Source organism: Cyphellophora attinorum (genome assembly GCF_001299255.1).
Source record: "Cyphellophora attinorum strain CBS 131958 chromosome Unknown Contig5, whole genome shotgun sequence".
Lineage (NCBI taxonomy): Eukaryota > Fungi > Ascomycota > Eurotiomycetes > Chaetothyriales > Cyphellophoraceae > Cyphellophora > Cyphellophora attinorum.
In genome coordinates, this window is record NW_017253233.1 from 111,429 (window position 1) to 131,258 (window position 19,830).

Sequence of the window (19,830 nt, forward strand, 5' to 3'; positions counted from 1 at the left end):
CCAGAATTGCATTGCAGCCGCCACATCCTCCACGAAACAAGGCATTCATGGGTATCGCTGTAGTCCTTGCATCAAAGCGTAGAATCCAAGTAGAAAAAATCATAGGTATATTGCTTTTTTGGCTCCGTTAAGTGTCAGTGCCTTGGGTATCGTTCAGCTCACCAACAAGAGGTGATGTTCATGATCGTTGATTGCATCCAGAAAAGGGTATCATGCTGTGCTGTTCTCGTTTTATAATGCCTCGCTCATCGAAGAGGCAAGTTCAAATTTTGTGACGAGCTGTTTGTGTAATTGCTGTGGGAATGGCCATTGGTGCTGCCAATGACTCCCGGGTATCTTGACTCCGTGAGAGAATGAGAAGTAGGTGGCCGACCAGAGTCGAAGCTGGCACGAGGCTCATGTTTCGGAGTCCGGTCGCCAGCGATGGCGCTCGGGGCAGCGCAAAGGGAAATTTGGGATCAATGCGAGTCCACGTCCCGTTCGTCGAGTTTAAAGCAACCTCCTCCTCTGGGAGGTTGACGCCGCTGTCATTCCAGATGTTGCGGTAGCCACTCTCTCGACTTTCCATAGAGATCAACGAGGCTTTGCTGGCATTGGACGAGGCGTGCTTGAAGAAGGTCCCGGGCGAGTTGTTCTGGTTCTTACGACTCATGAAGCTAGAGAAGGAGCCGATGCTGCCAGGTTTGCGCAGCCGATCAAACAACGACGCCCTCTCTGAGATTGGCGTACTATCGCCGTCCCCGAATGCCGAACGCGTGGGTGAGTCCGTTGAGTGAAGTGAAGGAGCATTCTGGAGAATCTTGGACTCGAAGAATGGTAGCGAGTCCTCGAAAGAATCAGAGACAGGTCTTGGGATAGCTCCCTTGACGGTCGTCGCATCCATACCTTGAGGCACAAGCTGCGAGATCAGAAAATCGATCGCGTCCTTAAGACCTCCGCTGTTGTTACGCGTGTACGTCAAGACAAGTCGACCCTCGGTCGCCGAGACAATCCGCTCCACCGAAGCAGTGGCTGACTTCGGCAGACTGCTCATCAAAGGATTGGCATGAACGTCGACTTCATACTGGGCTTGCAGCTTTTGCCGTAGTTCGTCGAATTCGGGCGATGTAAAGAAGTTGGAAAGATCATCCGCCTTCTGAAATGAGATCTCGTGACTTTCTGGGACCATACCGAGAAAAGCATCGACAGCTTGAGGAACCTGGTACTCGGGTCCCGAAATTGTAACCACGTCGCTGGCTTGCTCGGTGCTAGGGAAGTCGATCTTGCAGTTCCATTTCTTTTCAAGTTCGTCGATCTCGGGCAGGTGTGTAATAAGTTCACGATGGTAAAGTCTGTTGATCAGTACCGTTTCAGAAACGAACTCGGCATCCTGCGAGAAGTAAGCACAAATTATACCAAACGCTGACAATACTCACGACCTTCTCCACCATGTCCATAATTTCTTGCTTCACGAGGTCCAGACTCTGTGCGTTGCGAGCCGGAGTGCGGCAGATAACGTTGTCAACTTTGACATCCTCATCCTCCTTGCCCACTCCGCCACGGTCCATGGCATTGGAGAACTTGACGAAGACCGAGTACTTCTTCATGATGCGCTGGATATGTTGACCTCCAATACCAATAATCCGTTTGTGGTACTGATCTGGCACGTGGAAGGAGATCGAGGCAGGCATTTCCTGCTCGACAAGATCAAGTCCGTTCTTGGTAGCCTCATATTGACTTCCAACGACATCAATGTAGAAGTTGTACTCGTTAAAACCATCGAATATGATCTGCACATTGCTCTGACCCATAATCTTGTTGATCTTGCCATTTTTCTTGCCGCTCACGAACTCTTTGTGCTCATTAGCGAGTTCGATCTTGACCCGCATCTGGTACGGATAAGTCTTGACAAAGGGAATGTGATAGATGACCAAGAGGGCAGCTTTGACGGCATCATCAGAGCCGTTGATGGTAAACGTCCATTTGTCGAAGCTCAAGTCGGCACCCGAATTCGTGCAGATGTCGCCAAGCATCTCCCGGACCTCCTCCGACGATGGCGCGCGGATAGAAGGGCCATGGGAGGGCTCGGGCACAATGACCCACCAAGACGCACTGTAGAACTGCCCAGCCAAAGCCATAATCTCTTTGACGGTGCGTTCCACATGTAGCACTTCAGTACCCTGGACCCTGACCATCCCACGTTGACTCCCAAGCTGCGGGAACAACACGTATGTCCCGTTCGTTTCCATGATCTTGCGAACCTTGTCGAGACGATCGAGCAGGATGTTGTCGAGTTTGCTGGCAGAGACAACGGCATCTTTGGAGTACAATTTGATGCCCATGACCAACTCTTTCAGCTTTTGCTTAGCATGGTTGATGCGTTCCTGCGTTTCTCCGGTGATGAAGACTTCGTCTGGAGCACGACGAGTAGCATTGGGCGGAACATAGCCAAACGCGCCCGGGAAAGGAGGCGGGAAGTAGATGGCTGTCTTCGTAGCGGACTCGATCATCTTGATGTTCTTGCCGGTCCGACCAGAGACCAGCGTGTGCATAGTCACCTCGAGTTTAATGACGTCTATCTTGTGCTTAAGTATCTGGTCGATCATCATCAAAGCTCTCGTTTTAGCGTGCTCGACGCTTTCCATGTCACCAAAGATGTGAATCCGGTACCTTTGATCAAGGCCACTGTCCACACCATTGGCAAACGAAAGGCCAGCAGAGTCGAGATCTGAGGTTCGTGGCTTGAGCAAGAAGATGTCTGTTCCAGTGTATTTCGCACAAAGATCTATGTGGCTCAAAACACTTCCTCGTATATTTGCCTCGGCGCCATCCAAGATCAGGTTCGGATCGACATCGACGACGGCGGACCGCATCATGATCGGAGTCTCGTTCAAAATCCGAGCACGGGTCTTGAAGACCAAGTCACCGTCTCCCGAAACGCACACATTCGTTATCAGCGATTGTGATATGCGGTGCATGGTCGGCTGCGCGGATGGTTCCGAAGAAGTAACGGTGGCGTGGACCCGGCCACCGGTCTGGTCACTCAAGTATTGACATCTTGTCCGAAGCCTTTCTTGATTCTGGACATGGACTGGCAATTGGTGTATTGGGGCACCTTCGGGCGTCCCTCCAGGAAATGTCCACTTCTGCGGCGCGCCGGGGCTGGCATGGAGGATGTCGTCAGGGTCGGGTCCGGCAAGATTGTAGGAGAAGGGGATATTGAAGGACAGGTTTACGGTCGAGGACTCGGAGCTGGGTTGCAGGCCGATGTTTGGGGGAGGTTGTGTTCGTCTCATGGAGTTGGGCATGTCATGAGGCATTCTCGACATGCCGCCGCCTAGCGAGGCGGGAGCTATTCGGTCCCATCGATGCTGAGTGAAGTTGCTGAGCTTTTGCATCGTCTTGACGGGGATAGCTACCAGTCATCGACGACCGTAACCTGGTAGAGTCTGAACCTGGACTGTCAACGCATGAAGTTGGAAGGATGCGTGTGGTGGGGATGGAGAGGCGATCCGAATTACAGTCTAGCCAGAACGAACGAACGACGAGCTGGCTGAGAGGCTTGTCCGTCTCAATGCAGACTGAAGATCAAACGCGATGCCACAATGTAGATGAGGAACGATGTCAGTAATGATAATCAGTAAGCTCGAGAGGACCAAGATCGAGGGATATGCATGGTGGGCATGATCGAGTCCCAAGTAGGTTGGAAAGCGTGTCTGGGGGTTGATAGGGACCGACCAATGATCGTCAAAGCCTGACGAGGCCACTAGCTCTGAGCCCCCTAGCATTCGCATTGGTGCATGTGGTAGCTGCGCCCTCGGACTGCTGAGCAGGTGACAGTGACAGGCTTCCCACAACACAACGTGACCACTGATTATGCAACAGACTAGATCAAGAGCCCTGTCATGGCCACCACCTGAGCCACTGCATATTCGATAGTAGTACCAGCGTCGTCAGCTGGTCGTGTCAAAACGCCATTCCGATATGCATGTATAGTAGTAGGTAAGCGGGGTATCTATAGAGGCATCCTTAGTTCCCGTCCATTAAAGCTGTCTAAAGGAACGGTACTATCCAAACTCCAGCCGGCCTTCCATGATCACGGTCGTTGGCCCAAATTCTTCACGTCAGCATTCTTTGCATTTTGCCGTCCAAGCTCTTTAAGTTTTCTTGAAAGAAGTCCATCTCCATTGAAGGCGGGCGACGGGCTTCGTGGTTGAAGGTCAATAGTAGTACCCCAAGGCACAGGGGAGCCACGTTGGGACACAGACGCACGTTCGAAGCCATATTCTGGTGATGTTGGCCTCGAAGTGCTGCTTGTTCCACCCGAGGCTTGCATCATGTCCGGAAATTTGACATTTTCCTTTCGTGACGATATTGGACTTGGATTCTGTGCCAGGCGATGTTGGACCAAATCCGTAGTCACCAGTGACGGCGACAACGCTGCGAGCGTGTCTAGTGTTCGAGGCGAATCAAAGGTCAGAGGTGATGGCGAGAAGGATGCGTTCGTACTATGTCGCCTGGATGCCGTCGCAGATCCCGGTTGTGACTTGGTGAGAAGCGTAGAGTATCTTGGTTCTGGCACCTGAATCTCGTTCTTCAGCTGTTCCTTGCCGTCCGGAACCCGATTTGCGAAGACCACTCGTATGCTGTCGTAGAGGTAGAACTTGCCTTTACCGATACAACAGAACTTGAGATGTATAAGATATCTCAAGACATGTTTTGACGAGAGAGGATCCTGTATGGGTTTGTCGGAGAGCACATTCTCCACGACGGGTCCAGTTGAGAAGCTCCTCTGCCTTACGAAAGTCTTCGTGTCTGGACTCATGTCATCAAGATCGTATGGCACAAGGAACAATTTGACTGCCGTATTCTCAGGGTTCTTCAAGATGATCTGTAGCTGTCCCTGTTGAGGTACACGATAGGCGCCTCCGATGGCAGACTTTTCCGTTTGAAACGCAGCTCTACCACTGGATGGGCTGTCAGCCAGATACGGATCTTGAATCGTGGTGGCATCCATTTCATTTGCAAGAGATCGTCGCTTCCGTGAGCCGGGCTGCACTGGCGTCTTCAAATGCTCGCGTAAATTGATAGTGCCGACGTATGGACTAGGACTCTCGTCTGATATGGATCTTGACCCTGCATTCGATGGATAGTGGTAGAAAACCGCAGTGAACGGAACTGTCACCTGGGAAGGACATTTGAGCCCGGGAGGACAATCCCCTCTGCCACTGACGCCGATCTTTGCTACGAAGTGCAATGGAATTGAGGGTGCTGCTGACATCCGACCTCGAAGAATGGACTCCTCAAACGAACCGACCATAGAGTTTCTCTGTAATGAGGATGTTTCAGGTGCGTGTGAGAGTCGACGTTGGCGTCTTGGATAGACTGTTGATGCACTTGAGGCTGGCTGATACGTGAAGGAGGTCAGCGATCGCCGAGCTTGATGGCTCCGCATCGGGACGGTCGCTTCTCTTCTCATACTTGGGGGCGTGAACCCCTGGCCTACATCCTGGGATGTATAAAGCTTGCTTGCGGGCAATGGCGGATCTGAATTGCCGCTATCTGGGAGGTCAATGCTAAGATTGCTGGTGGCATGTACCAGCGGACTCGTTGGCGTTCGCATGATGTAACTTGACGATAGACTGCTTCCGATCGACGGTGCACGTGATCGATTTCGTTGGTCTGTCGTCGGTCGATCGAGGCCTGCTGGGTCCGAGATCGTTCGTTGGAAGCGACTGAACGGCGTGACGGCTGTCCATGGGGGCGGCGAACCGGCGAAAGGGGTTTGAGGAGGGCTTGTAGTCCGTCGAGGGTCGCTTGGCACGCCATGGAGGCTTCCCGAGGTGCTAGATGATGCACCAAAGTCGCCTGTATGGAGAGCTGACAATGGCTTGGTTGGTGTTTCTGGTGCTGGGCCTGTTACTCCTCCGTCTCCAAGCTCGTTTACTGCTGGCCATGTCCCCTTCTGTGAGGCAGTAGATTGCTACTCAGCCGAGCCTCTGCCTCGATATCCGCTTCAGCACAAAGAGCTTCGAAGTTGGGTGTCGGCACCCACGTTGGTCTTTGACCTCGCTTTATGCATTGTATGAGTTCGTCTCTGCTCGATGTGCGGATCTCGGGATCCTCAGATGAGCCCCTACGCCTGCGTAGTCCACGATAAGTGGTGAAGGCAGGCGTGAACTCGCCGTCTGGTGATGAGCCACTATCGCGACGAGTCCGAGCCATGGCTGTGGTGTCTGTGAGCTTCCGTCTCTTCAATGGTCTTTCCCAGTAATCGTCTCGATCGACGACGAATGGCATTCCCACCAGAGCAGTCACGTCTACTTGGAGAGGGCTCTCTCTCACGATCACTGCTCCGATATATTGAGGACGTGTAATTAGGCATGGTGAGACCGCGCCAGTCACGACGTCACAGCATTGTGAGACATCTGGTCCGAGCAGCTAACAAAGACTGTGACGAATATGGTGGGAGTCTGATCCTGGACACAGTGCTGTGACAGAGCATGCTCGTGGTCGAAACCAGCTTGCAGAGGCAGCCGGCGGTCCCCATGCAGGCCCGATGTCGTAGGTCATACGGGCACTGCATCCGCCGCGGTCGATCCTTGTGATCACCCCCACTTTGACTCATTCAACCGACCCGCTAATTAGTGCTAAACCCAATAATTTTCCGGGCTCTTCTTCGCAACCATCACTTTCTGGTGGGTGCACAACAACGTGTATCTCGCCTGTGAGCTGTTGAATTGTGCAGCGTGTGTGTCGCGATGAGCCTCAAGCGCAGCAGGAACGAGCCTTCAGAGCACGATGCACAACCACAGAAGAAACGCAAATCCTTCAGCGCAGGTCCTGCAAATCTACCCGATGGAACCTACAAACGCAAGACGGACAAGATAAAGAGCGATTTGATACAGAAGGCCAAAGTCAAGAAGGCCTATGCCAAAGTGAAGGCCGAGGAACAGCGTAAAGAAGAGGAGGCAGAAGAGGCAGCGATTAACGTTGGAGTCTCGACGCCGCCAAGGGAAGAAGGTGTCCCTGACATAGCCGCTACTATGGACTTGCACCCCGACCGACAAGCCATGCTTGACAAGCCCGACACAGCACAGCCCAGCACACCGCAGCTCAACGCGCGACGACGGAATCGCGGCTCGGTCCATACCATTGATCACGAGGATGTGAATGGCTTTCGAGATCGTCGGAGAGATCGCAAACCGAAGAAGTCTCGGTACGAGCAAGATATTAAACTTGCCGCAGAGAAACGCGCGCAATTCGCGGCCAGGGCGAACGCCAGAGAGGCTCGACACAAGGAGCGGAAGGCGATGGCCAAAGCAAAGCGTCCGGGAAAGGACGGCAAGCAGAAGTTGGGCCGGCAAGGTAATGTCCTGCTCTCCCGAGTGCAGCGTCTGATGGGCGAGGGCTCATTATGATGGCCGGGCGCCGCATGACTCGGCATGCAAAGTTGAATCTCTCATCGGTCAGAGTCAAGGGGCCTTTGGCCACCGGGCTCACTCAAGCCCAACTAGAAATGGTCGTCTTGGGACGCATGAGAACCTTGGACGTCGCTCATGGGGCAGTGCTCCTTTGTGATTCATCCGTTGAGCCATCAGACTCGGGCACGTCGATGCTCTTGGACATGCCTAATACCACATGGTCCAACTGCTCCAGGCATTTTCGCATCTCCTTCCTCTTCTCTTTCCTCCGTCTCTCCATGATCTTGACTTCTTCGACCAGACGCCTGATCTCTGCGTTCTGTTCTTCTTCGCCCTGTCCAAGTCCTGGTAGTCGCTTGATGAGATACTCAATTTGTTGTGCTTTCATGACTAGATCCTCGGCAAGATCTTCCTGAGCCTTGTCGAAGACTTCCGGCTCCTGCGGGCGTAGGTCCATGCCCTCCGCATCCTCGGCGTTAAGCTTATACCTGACATATTGATGTCGTCCATTCTCGATAAGGACGTCTTTTGTCGGGTTTGTGTAGGGATCACTCGCGACAGGTGCGGGAGCGATGAGTGGATGTCGTCGCACATTATAGCTGACCGTAGAGAAGAACTGGATCAGCAATTGGTCGTAGCATGTCTGTAGTTGAGTGAGAATGTCCGACGACATGTTGACATATGTCTTGGAACACCTAAAGCGGAGGATGAATTCGAAATATATGTACTAGAACTTGAAGAACACTGGAGCGAGGCAAATAACAAGGCAACCTTGCAGGGGCCGCGCCGGTGGCGTGTGCCTGTTCGCGTGGGGTGATGCCCGCTAATCTCATGCCTGCGCTTGTGAATTGTCATCGCCGCCTTCTACCACTTTCTAACACTTCACTGTAGGACGTTGCGTAGGTACGATCCGCAGTTTTGTTGGAATTTTCGTTCATTCTCTCGGACTACACCATGCAAAGATGATGACCCAGCTTCCCGGTCCCATCGTAGACATATCTTGATCTGCTGTACGCTTTGAGGCCGTGCAGCTGCAGGTGGCTAATCATGCACCATACCTTCACTGGTACCACACGAAAGCCTAGGCAGGTCAACCTCTCCGGGCGGCCAAATTCGAATCCTTGGGCCGCCGCTTCTGGTGCATCTCCTCGGACTGGATCAAATGTCGCTACTTCTGCGGTGGCGCATGCACAAGCCGACCGGGCTCGCAGACAACATGAACGAGAGAAGTTGACCGCTTCACGCAAAGTGCAAAAGACATGGCGAGGCCACTCAGTCCGACGAGTACAAAAGAGCAAGTGGAGGGAGGAATGGGACGATACAGAGAGACGCCGCTGTGGTCATGCTCTGAACCTTGCGGCTTTCATTGCGAACGAAGAGCGCCCCGCTGGCTACCAAGATGTTCAGATACTCGAGAGACAATTGCGACTGCTTGTCAATTCCCAAGAATATCGCAAACACATTGTGAGGGACGAGAGCGACACCTTGCGTCTGGTCTACTTCGCTCGAGCGCTCCAGTCCTCCGAATGGGCGATTAGTCACATCCATTTGAGCACGCGTACGGCATTTGCGAAACTGGCCCTGACCGCGGTACGCCATATTAGAAGTATCCGACTGGCTTCTCTCGACGGGTCCGGCAACCAAATCATCGTACAATTGGCTCAGCTAGTAGCCTTTCTTGCCCATCTGGTTCTTCAGCAATTAGAGACATCATCGCTAGCATGCATCCAGATTCTAGGAGAACTCGTCGATGGCCGGCTCGATGTCGCTGTCCAGGACGCAGGCGCAGATGCCATTGCCGCTTTTCTCGCAAAAGAGACGACCTCGCTGCCTGCCTATCGAGCATTTGCTCTCGTTCTCATCTCGACCCAGACACTCTCCGATAATGTTCGCCTTCTAGTACGTCTCTCATCTGCTTTAGATTATCAGTCATTGCTCCAGGCTCTGTCTTCGTCGACATCTGGCACCTCAACCCACGCGCAGCTCTGGCAACTGTCGTATCTGATCTGGTTCGGCCAACGAATGTCCGGCGGATTGACCAGTGATCTCAGCTACAACCAGACCAAGGTTGTGGCTCTGCTCTTGAGCGGATGTGCAAACGAGATCGCCGAACGTCAGGGGGTCCTAGATGTCCCGATGAACGGTGCTGGTAGATCAGGCCCTCTTCCACTGGAGAAGTTCATTGCGGAGAGTCTCGATATCATCAGCGACGAGAAGGCGGTACGTTCCGCCATTGCTGTCATCACCCAGCACGCTTCAGTCAGTCAAGATTCCGACTTCGAGGCCACAACACGTCTAGCCGACTATGCAGTCGCCATGCTACGAGCGTTCGCATCAAGTGGAGACAAGGCTCGCAAAATTCGGCAGTGGCTGTGGCAGACCTCGCTGACCACTACAAACGGCGTACACCTATCGACGCTGGAGTACCTGTGGAGTTCGATCACGAAGAGCAGAGTATTCCAGAGGATCATCTCCAACCACCGTAACGTACTTTCCGCCTTACGAGAGGCCAGTCCCGAGACACACCAGATCGGCAGACCTTCAACTGGTGCCGAGGAGATCGAGCTATGGCGCACGGAGTGGCGCATTGTTCTCTTCTTCATGGAGTTATATTCCTTCGTGCTCAGAGTCATAGACGATGACGAATTCTTCTCTGGAGCGTCACAAGACAATCATCAATCATTCGAGACTACAAGTTACCCAGGCAGAAAGGGTCTCAATTTGACGGACGCAATCACGCTGGCTATGTTTCTAAAGAACCTAGCTTTCGGTCTCTACTGGCATGCAGCAGAGCTTGTGCCCACGACTGACGCTGAAGATCTCGATAACTTGTCATCCCTGTTTGGCCACAGTCAACAGACCAGTGTTCATCAAACACCCTCGAAACATGAATCGCTAGGACTGGCCGGCAATGGAGTGTCTCATGCGTACCTCAAGGGCCTCAGCACAGCGTTGCTACGCATGCTACACGAAAGAGATTCTCGCAGAAGATTCGTTCCGGCCAACGGCTGGCTCATGACACATCAGGTAGATATGAGCGGCTTCATTTCAGCTGTAGTCGCTGAAGAGGAGAAGCGGCACGAACTTGACGACAATGATGAGGAAGACATGAATCTAGACGAGGCAGATGACGCAGTACCAACAGCAGACTCTCCACGCGCATCATTCGCGCAAGTCATGTCGGGCAGCGGCGGTATCAACTATTCACAAGCCCATTTGCGGAACAGTGTATCGGAACGGCAAATACAGCAGGCTCGGAAGAAGCGTAGGATTGAATCTTTAGCTCCGCGGCTGGAGATTCTGCGCAACCTGCCATTCTTCATTCCATTCGAGTCAAGAGTACAGATCTTCCGACACTTTGTCTACAACGATCAGGTGCGTCGGAGGAACGGGCACGTCGATGCTGACATCTGGCGAATGAGCGTTGCCAGAAGTACTATGGGTAGAGACATTGACGGGCGACCCCCTGGCTTTGATGTGATTAGCAGACAACATGCCGAGATCAGAAGAGAGCATGTCTTCGAAGACGCGTACGACATTTACTATCAGCTGGGCGACAAACTTAAAGAACCTATTCAGATCAGCTTCATCGACAAGTTTGGGACACCCGAGGCCGGCATAGACGGAGGAGGCGTGACGAAGGAATTCTTGACGAGCGTTACTTCCGAAGCACTGGACCCAAGCGGCCCGAGTCCCATGTTCACGGAAAATGCCGAGCACTTCCTGTATCCTAATCCATTGATTTGGCAAGAGATGCAAGAATCGCTTCGGCGTGAAGGGACTCGAGACGGAAGCGAAGGATGGAATGCCGTCCTGCGCGACTACCTGCGACGCTATGAGTTCCTTGGTCGCGTCATCGGCAAGTGCTTGTACGAAGGCATCCTGATTGATGTGAACTTTGCAGGCTTCTTCCTCCTGAAGTGGGCATTGACGGGCGGCAGCACTGTTGCAACAAACGAAAGCGCCTACAGAGCATCGATCAACGACCTACGGGAATATGATGAAGAACTTTACCAAGGTCTGCTCAAGCTCAAGTACTATCCAGGCAATGTTGAAGCGGATTTCGGACTGAACTTCACTGTTAACGACACGCTGAACGTGCAGGATGAGATGGGCAAAATAACGAGCGTGGTTCAAACGGTTAACCTGTACCCCGACGGCGGAAATAAAGCAGTGGACAACGTATGGCGACACCTCTATATCGATCGCATCGTCAAATATCGGCTTCAGGACCAGCCCGAGAAGGTCACCAATGCTTTCCTGCGGGGGCTTGGACAGATCATCTCTCCGACGTGGTTGGCCATGTTCAATCAAAAAGAACTCCAGAAACTTGTAGGCGGCGACAGCTCGGAATTGGACATTGCTGATCTCCGTCGCAATACTCAGTACGGCGGGATTTACGTGATTGGCGACGACGGGCTTGAGCACCCTACTGTGGAGCTGTTCTGGAAGGCAATGCAAGAGATGGACGATGGGGATCGTCGCAAAGTACTGAAATTCGTCACCAGTACACCTCGTGCACCTCTGCTGGGGTTTGGCAATCTGAACCCTAAGTTCAGCATTCGAGACTCGAGCACCGACCAGTCGCGGTTGCCTTCGACGTCGACTTGCGTCAATTTGCTCAAGTTGCCACGCTATGGAGATCTTTCGACGATGAAGGATAAGTTGTTGTACGCAGCGAATGCAGGCGCCGGTTTTGATTTGTCCTAATTGCATATCCATGGAGTGCAGCAAGGCGCACAGTCTGGTGCATGCATTCATAGATACTCTAGAGAATGAGATAACATTGAATGATCAATCCTGCCTAGCACATAGGTCGTGTGACGCGGAAGCAGTATTAAGGGCAGGTGCAGGTCAGCATGTGCTCTGGTCTTATCCATCGGGCTGCCAAGGCAAAAGGGGCCCGCTGAGGTGGTGAGGACTCCGAGACAGCGGTATCGAATCAAATTAGCGACTTTGAGCACGCGTCGATTGCATTCGACTTTCATTTGAGCTGAGACCCGTAAGAAGCAACATCACCAGACTGTTACTGCTGAAGCTTGACGACGCCTCCTGTTTCTCAGCACAACCCGAGCTGTGCCCACAGCCATCGGCGAATATTTCCGGGTCATCAGAGTGTCCCGCCCTCCCCACTCAGCCCAGGCCTTGACCAACAGGAGCGGCCACTAGAGTCCGCCGCATACACTCATCTACACATCCTTCACGCACAAATGTCGAATGCGCAGTGCCACACGTCCTCGCAGACTCTTGCCGAGCTTGCGGTACCGTGACGACCCTGACGAGCAGCCCGTGGGCTCAGCTCTCGAGCTCGACGATCTTGAGCCCTCGGGAAGATCACATCCGTCAAATCGATCCGCGCGAGAAGCACAACGACTACAGAAGAGGCTCGACAAGCTCGAATCTCTAGCGGAGAGAGAAGAGATGAAGTTCTCCCACAGCATCCAATTCAACGCTGTGCCGGACTGGAGCAACAACTACATATCCTACAGCAACCTGAAGAAGTTGATCTACACACTCGAAAAGCAGATTCATTCGAAACCCTCAGATGCGCCCGGAGATGAAGAGAACACGGCGTTGCTGGGAGGTCAGCTGGACCCCGACACCACTTTCAAGCGCATGCTAGACGGCGAGTTGGATAAGGTCTGCTCATTCTACCGCTTGAAAGAGCTCGAGATATTTGGCGAACTCGAACAGCTGTTCAAAGATGTCGAGAACTACAAGTCGGACACTGCAGGGATCGATATGGACGAAGTCATCGACTCGGAGAACCGACGGAAGGTGACCAGATCACAAAGCATATTGCTATTCCATTCCGGCGGAAAAGAAGGGCGTCAAACCTGAGTGCCAGCATCGAAGAACAGGAGGATGATGACAGCGAGAGTGACGCAGACGATCAGGCCGCTATGTTGAAGAAGACCAAATCGCGCCCTACGGGAAGACCTCGAGCTAAGAGTGCTTGGGACGGCAGTTCCCAGAACGACCACCACTCAATGGCTGATTCGAGGGAGGATTTGAGGTTCTCAGAAGATGGCAGCGCGCTTCTATGCTTCGCAGGCGACCCAGTATGGCCATGCAGCTCGAAGAGAGCGATCCCGGCCAGCTGTCCGCGTTGTACGACTCGGGTATTAACGTGAAGAAGCGTATCATCAGTCTGTATGTGAACCTGGCCGAGCTGAAGTCGTTTATCCAGCTTAATCAGACCGGCTTCAAGAAAGCCACCAAGAAGTACGACAAGGTCTGCAACCGCGACATCCGGAAGAACTACATGGATAAGGTCGTGAACCCGTCATACCCATTCCGCGAGTCCACCATAGGCACACTGGACGAGCACATCAAGGAGATTGAGCAGACCTACGCCGATGTAGTCACGAAGGGAGATCTTGCCCTCGGACGTCGCGAGTTGCGTCTCCACCTGCGAGAGCATGTGGTGTGGGAACGCAACACAGTCTGGCGAGAAATGATCGGCATCGAGCGCAAAGCCCAAGCCGCCAATTTCGGTCTCCGTCAAACACTGCTGGGCAACAACAACGACCCTAGCCAGGCGCGATTGCAGGGCGATCACGAGGAATCCAAGACCAAGGAGTTTGAGACACCCGTTGGCCGCTATCGACTGCCACGCTGGATGGTCTCATCGACCTTCCTCACCCTCGTCGTCATCCTGACTACATTCGCCGTCCTCCTCATGGTGCCCATTATGAAGAAACCCGAACAGCAGAACTGCCTGGCCATGCTTGTGCTTGTCTCACTACTCTGGGCCACCGAAGCTATACCTCTGTTCGTCACCTCCCTGCTCGTACCATTCCTCGTCGTGGTCCTCCGAATCATGCGCTCAGAAACACAGCCACACACCCGCCTGGACTCAGTCGCCGCAACGAAAGCCGTCTTCGCCGCAATGTGGACGCCCGTGATCATGCTCCTTCTCGGCGGCTTCACCATCGCGGCCGCCCTGTCGAAGTACCACATCGCCAAAATGATGGCCACCTTCGTGCTCTCCAAAGCCGGCACACGCGCCCGCACGGTCCTAATCACCAATATGTTCGTTGCGATGTTCTTGTCCATGTGGATTTCCAATGTCGCCGCCCCGGTACTATGCTTCTCCATTATTCAGCCCATCCTCCGCAACCTCCCTGCCGACAGCAACATGTCCAAAGCCCTCATCCTCGGAATCGCACTAGCATCCAATATCGGCGGCGCAGCCTCACCGATCGCCTCACCGCAAAACATCATCGCGCTCCAAAACATGCATCCGGGCCCATCGTGGGGAATATGGTTCTTCATCGCACTTCCAGTATGCATCATCACGATCCTCCTCATCTGGCTGCTCCTCCTCATATCCTTCAAACCCGGCCGCGGCACGACCATCGTGCCCATCCGCCGCATGAAGGACAAGCTCAATGGAGTGCAGTACTTCATCATCTTCGTCACCTTGGCCACGATCGTGCTCTGGTGCGTCTCGCACCAATTGCAGGATACGTTTGGGGACATGGGGGTTATCGCCATTATACCCCTAGTGCTCTTCTTCGGCACGGGGATTCTTACGAAAGAGGACTTCAACAATTTCCTGTGGACGATCATCATCCTCGCCGCCGGAGGCTTGTCCTTGGGCAAAGCTGTCTCCTCGTCTGGGCTGTTGCACACCATTGCAAAATCGATCACAGAAGGCGTGTCGGATTTCAGTGTATATGGTGTGTTGCTTGTATTCGCGGGGTTGATCTTGGTAGTCGCGACTTTCATAAGCCACACGGTAGCGGCGCTGATTATCCTACCGCTGGTGCAGCAGGTTGGGGCGAATATGAGCAGCCGCATCCGAATCTGTTGGTTATGGGTGGGGCGTTGATGTGTAGTGCGGCGATGGGGTTGCCGACGAGCGGATTTCCGAACATGAGTGAGTTTGTCCCTTTTGGCTTTCTCTCCATCGAGTGCCCTTTCCTTCTCTCTTCCACTTGCGAGCTGGACCGATGCTGACTTTGTTCCGTAGCGGCGATCATGATGGAAGTCCCAGAGACAGGCGTGCGATATCTCAGAGTACGGCATTTCTTGACGAGGGGAGTTCCAAGCAGCATTCTGGCTGGTCTGACCATCGTCACACTTGGGTATGGATTGATGGTTGCTGCTGGGCTATAGTTCTTGTCGCAAGCAGTGCGTGGCTTGCTGTTAGCGCGCTGTCATATGTAGGTAGGTGGATCCTAGATCTTGTGAATATTATACCATTTTTCTGCATTCCTCGATCGCGAGCAGGATTCGATTTGCGTGTATGCACAAATTCGAGCTATACCCGTGGGTACATAGGCATAGTGAGAGGCTGCGATTATTGTCGTCCGGCCTCGTGGGGAGCCGAGCGCGTGCTCGACCGGTTGAGCAGGACCGCCATTTAGTCAACCGGTCTTAGACGAGCGCTGATCATGCGAGATGACGAGGTGGAATATCGTGGAAGGAGTCGTGGAAGTCACTTGCCGCACCTGACTTCGTCAAAGCACACAGAGAAGGAGCTGTCGCTACGTGCTCCTGCTGTCATTGCGCTTTTTCTTTTGCGAGATAGGATGGGAAGCCGCTCGTGCGAATGACATATGTCATCCGGTCTCGTTTGCCGTAGCCTGGGATATATATTCTCGGTCAAACGGTCTGTCCCTTTGGACGACCGAGACAACTTCGCGTTGTCGGCCAGTCGAACAATTTGTATTGGCAGGATTGCGGCTAGCATTTCGTGGACAGTGTGCATTGCAATGCCTTCTATATACCTTTGACCATATATGCACGAGTGTATATAAATATCTCTCTCAGTATGCGGCTGTTCACGGGCCTCCATGTACACGGCCCCCTACTTTCAGTCTGCCACAGCCACGAATCTCACCCCACCCGCCGCCGACTAAGCAACCCACCGGTCGTAAGACTCCCCTTCTCACCCATGCTCCCTCGCCAAGCGATACTCAACTGGCCCAGTACGGCGCGGCCATCGCGTTTGAGCATAGCGCGGAGCTCTTCGAGGCCGTCGGTTGTCTCGGAGTGTTGTGTCAGGAGGTAGGAGAGCTGATATATGTCGCGGGGCGGTAGAATTGGACCTCTGCTGTCAGAGGGAGTGGAAGATTTTGCGTTCTCTGAGCGAGACGTCGGGTCAGGTTCTGCAGGCTCGACTGTCGGCTTGGTGGACGGGACGAGACCGAAATCCCAGTTCAGAGCGATCGATTCGAATGGAGCCTTGGCGTGCAGGACAGCACTCTCGAGAGTGATGGTGTTGTCTGAGACGTTCTCGAGTTGTGCTTCGAGCGTGTAGCGGAGGAGGTTTGTCCGCCCATATGGACCAGCGGCTTTGTCTGGGATCGAGATTGGTGGCAGCTCGGTCGATTTGGTACGTACGCTGAGGCAAGGCACGGACGGGAATTGGTATAGCTTGCGGAAAGAACGCGTGCGGGAGGATGTTGGCGAACTGCTGTTTGGATCTGTGGGAGATGGTGTGAAGGTCGTCTCGGTGTAAGTGACATTCACGGCTAGGACGTGGGTACCTTCTTCACGGAGGGCGAAGCTGATGATGTACTGCGTTGAGGTGCTTTCGGTTTCGGTAGTCGAGATATCGGAAGCAGTAGTGAGATTCAAGGGCACGGATGATGTGGGCGTTTGCATCTCAGCCAGAATCTTGATGTTAGATACGGACTTTGTCCGTGATGTTGATTCGGTGACTTCATTGTTGGCACAGAGTCCGCACGAGAATGTCTCGCCGACATACGCTGAGCCGAAGGACGTCGGCAGTGAGAGGTTTTGTGAGAGAGCGAATTGTTGGTCTGATGTGGTGTCCCTGGGATGCAATAGTGATGCCGTCGCCGGGATTGAGAGTGAGGTTGTCGTTTCTCGTGGCAATGGTGTTTGTATAGCTAGACTTGGGTGAGACAGCCTGTTGGTCCGCGTTAAGGTAAATCAGTACCGCAGCATTCTAGAACCTACCTCAACACTGCAGACTGGTCAGAGCGTCTTGGCACAGCGTAGATCGGAACAGCCAAGAACAGATATGACATGCTTACCCTTCAGTGAGACTAGATGAGGCTCCTTGATTGTCTCCGACCGTGGACGGGCCATGATGATCTCAATCTTAGATGCAGTGTCATTTGGACCTGCCAGATCCGTTGCTCAGGCTCATCAGTTTCAGGCGCACATCAAATCAAGCTGCCGAGCGCCCTGTAGTGTTTGCGATCCTGGTCATCCGCTGTAGGATACCACGGGAAGAAAGACTGATCGTGAAGATCTCGATTGCCTTTCAACCCGACGGTGTTTGGCTTGAGCTCGCATCGTGATTCCTACGTAGAGGTCCTCGTTGGGGCTTCCACCGGAGATAGGGGAGATACTGCACCCGTCGATCACGCTCAACTCGATTCGGAATGTAAATAAACCTCAAAGTGTCACTCTCGCTCACCACTCGAACCTCACAACGTCACCTGCACCACTGTCTTTTTGCATGACCTAGCGACTCATTTTACGACGACACGAAGCGTCTCACTGCTTTCCAGTGGCTCCCACTGCCGCCACCATGCGTATGACTCGTGCAGCGCTGCGAGCGCAGACAGCCGAAGTCCCGATTCACGAAGATGGCGATTCCAGCTTCGAAGCACCTCTGAGCGACTCTAAGCAAGACGATCTGCCGGTGCTTAAAGAGATCACCAATGCGAACAGCATCATCAAGACTCCTGCTACGCCGTCAAAGTCTGCAGTCGTCAGTCCCTCCTCCGAGCACAAGCAACCTATCAACAGCGCTACGGCCCAACAGACCGACGTAGTATGTCACTCAAACGACTCTACTGTCAACCCGGACATCGTGAGCAGCTCCGACACCAATCTGGAAGATGCACAGAAGGAAGAAGAATCAGGGCAGGGCCTGGCCGAATCTGACGCACTTTCTGTCTCACCTTCCCTTGCCGAGGTGCCAGTGCCCCCAACTCTACGCCAAAGAAGACAAATTTCCAGCCTGCTGCCGACACTGCCGATCGCTCTGTCGCAGTCGCGAAGACGCCCAAGTTCGATCCTACTGCTAACGATGCGGCTGAGGTGGCAATGAAGGACCAAGACGACTCTTTTGTGCAATCGATCAAGACCAGAACTCCAGCACGGGCTGCCGTAAGCAGCAAGGAGGAGGACGAGGACTCGTTCGTGCAGAAGATCAGCTCGCGAACACCCCGACGCACCTCGCGCATCGAAGACTCGGTCGAAGCGATGGACGCCCTCGAGGACGCGATCGAGCAATTCTCAGAAGAACTTCCAAGTCTCGACGCGTTGCGCATCGATTCTCCTGTCAAGGAGCGTACCGCTGTTTCGCCCAGAGCGCAGCCGAAATCCACTCTCAACAAGCTCTCCCTTCCTCCTACCGCAAGCACAAGCAGAAGCAATTCCAAGTCGTCCTCCAAATCGCCTGTTCGGGCCAATGGTACAATGTCTGTCAACAAGACCAAGCCTTCCACGATTCTGCCTCCCCCAAGTCGGCCCACTGCTGTCAAAGCACAGCGTACACTGCCGGCGGCTGCTGCTACTAAGACCAAGGGTACACTGCCTCCAACTACTGCTGTCGCCAAAAGAGTCGCACAGATTGATGGCAGAGCTTCAATGTCGTTCTCGAACTCTCCTCTCAAGACCCAGCCGAATATCAAGAAGAGGACGACTAGTGGCACTCTGTCAACCAGTCGGCCAGGTTTTGTGCCCACGAAGTCCACTAAAGCGCCTACAACCTCCACATTTGTCCTGCCGGGGGACGTCTATGCTGCCAAAATGAAAGCCGAACGAGAAGCAAAGAAGGAAGCAGCCGAGGAGGTGACAAAGTTCAAGGCAAAGCCGGTCCCGACCAGTCGATCCAGCATAGTCCCACGACTGAACAAAGCTAGCCAAGCCCGTCTGAGCGTCGCAGTAGGAGGCACCGCAGTGAAGGAGACAGACCCAGCCAACAAGCGAATCTCTAGTCTCGATCTGCCCAAGGTTAGGAACCCATCAAATGCAGGCGTCAAGCGAGCTTCCAGCGTTGTCGCCAAGCCATCTCGATCAACATCCAGAGAGCCCAAGTTTGCTGCGAACGTCCCTAGAGTGGCGTCGCTCACGAGCAAGCCTGTCACACCAGCACCGGTCCCCGAAATGGTACCTGCACAGAAGAAGGCCTCTGGCAAGGAAGTCTTGGCACGATCCAAGTTGGAGTTGAAGAAGCAGGAAGATGACAAGCGTCAGAAGGAAGAAGCGGCTCGCAAGGCTCGTGCCGAAGCTGCAGAGAGAGGTCGATTGGCAAGCCGCGAGTGGGCGGAAAAGAAGGCCAAGATGGCGGCGGCGCAGAAGGCAGCAGGAAAGTGAATGCGCTCAGGCTTGAAAACAATATAACGAAGTAATGTCATCAATACGACGACTTTGAGCGACGGTGTTTTGGATTAGTTTGAGCTGGAAAGTACCAGCACGGAAAACATAAACG

At 53.5% G+C, this 19,830-nt stretch overlaps 8 protein-coding genes across 8 annotated transcripts; 5 read left to right on the plus strand and 3 right to left on the minus strand.

Annotated features, from left to right (window-relative positions):
- Positions 1-262: 262 nt before the first annotated feature.
- On the minus strand, positions 263-3,377 carry AB675_6692 (uncharacterized protein; the record flags this gene model as incomplete). The annotated part of the gene is made up of 2 exons (XM_018147000.1): positions 263-1,369; positions 1,452-3,377. The coding sequence occupies 2 exons, from the start codon at positions 3,375-3,377 to the stop codon at positions 263-265; spliced, it is 3,033 nt and encodes a 1,010-aa protein (XP_018003355.1).
- Positions 3,378-4,075: 698 nt separating this feature from the next.
- AB675_6693 (uncharacterized protein) lies at positions 4,076-6,204 on the minus strand (the record flags this gene model as incomplete). The annotated part of the gene is made up of 2 exons (XM_018147001.1): positions 4,076-5,925; positions 5,967-6,204. 2 exons carry the CDS (start codon positions 6,202-6,204, stop codon positions 4,076-4,078), a joined length of 2,088 nt encoding a protein of 695 aa, XP_018003318.1.
- A 536-nt stretch (positions 6,205-6,740) lies between these two features.
- On the plus strand, positions 6,741-7,400 carry AB675_6694 (uncharacterized protein; the record flags this gene model as incomplete). The annotated part of the gene is made up of 1 exon (XM_018147002.1): positions 6,741-7,400. One exon carries the CDS (start codon positions 6,741-6,743, stop codon positions 7,398-7,400), a length of 660 nt encoding a protein of 219 aa, XP_018003224.1.
- Positions 7,401-7,536: 136 nt separating this feature from the next.
- Positions 7,537-8,076, minus strand: AB675_6695 (Mediator of RNA polymerase II transcription subunit 21; the record flags this gene model as incomplete). The annotated part of the gene is made up of 1 exon (XM_018147003.1): positions 7,537-8,076. One exon carries the CDS (start codon positions 8,074-8,076, stop codon positions 7,537-7,539), a length of 540 nt encoding a protein of 179 aa, XP_018003573.1.
- Positions 8,077-8,450: 374 nt separating this feature from the next.
- AB675_6696 (putative E3 ubiquitin protein ligase) lies at positions 8,451-12,113 on the plus strand (the record flags this gene model as incomplete). The annotated part of the gene is made up of 1 exon (XM_018147004.1): positions 8,451-12,113. One exon carries the CDS (start codon positions 8,451-8,453, stop codon positions 12,111-12,113), a length of 3,663 nt encoding a protein of 1,220 aa, XP_018003489.1.
- A 507-nt stretch (positions 12,114-12,620) lies between these two features.
- On the plus strand, positions 12,621-13,244 carry AB675_6697 (putative transporter; the record flags this gene model as incomplete). The annotated part of the gene is made up of 1 exon (XM_018147005.1): positions 12,621-13,244. One exon carries the CDS (start codon positions 12,621-12,623, stop codon positions 13,242-13,244), a length of 624 nt encoding a protein of 207 aa, XP_018003316.1.
- Positions 13,245-13,467: 223 nt separating this feature from the next.
- Positions 13,468-15,527, plus strand: AB675_6698 (putative transporter; the record flags this gene model as incomplete). The annotated part of the gene is made up of 3 exons (XM_018147006.1): positions 13,468-15,088; positions 15,184-15,288; positions 15,382-15,527. 3 exons carry the CDS (start codon positions 13,468-13,470, stop codon positions 15,525-15,527), a joined length of 1,872 nt encoding a protein of 623 aa, XP_018003486.1.
- Positions 15,528-17,919: 2,392 nt separating this feature from the next.
- AB675_6700 (uncharacterized protein) lies at positions 17,920-19,715 on the plus strand (the record flags this gene model as incomplete). Its single annotated transcript, XM_018147009.1, has 2 exons — positions 17,920-18,309; positions 18,354-19,715. 2 exons carry the CDS (start codon positions 17,920-17,922, stop codon positions 19,713-19,715), a joined length of 1,752 nt encoding a protein of 583 aa, XP_018003239.1.
- Between the last annotated feature and the right edge of the window lie 115 nt (positions 19,716-19,830).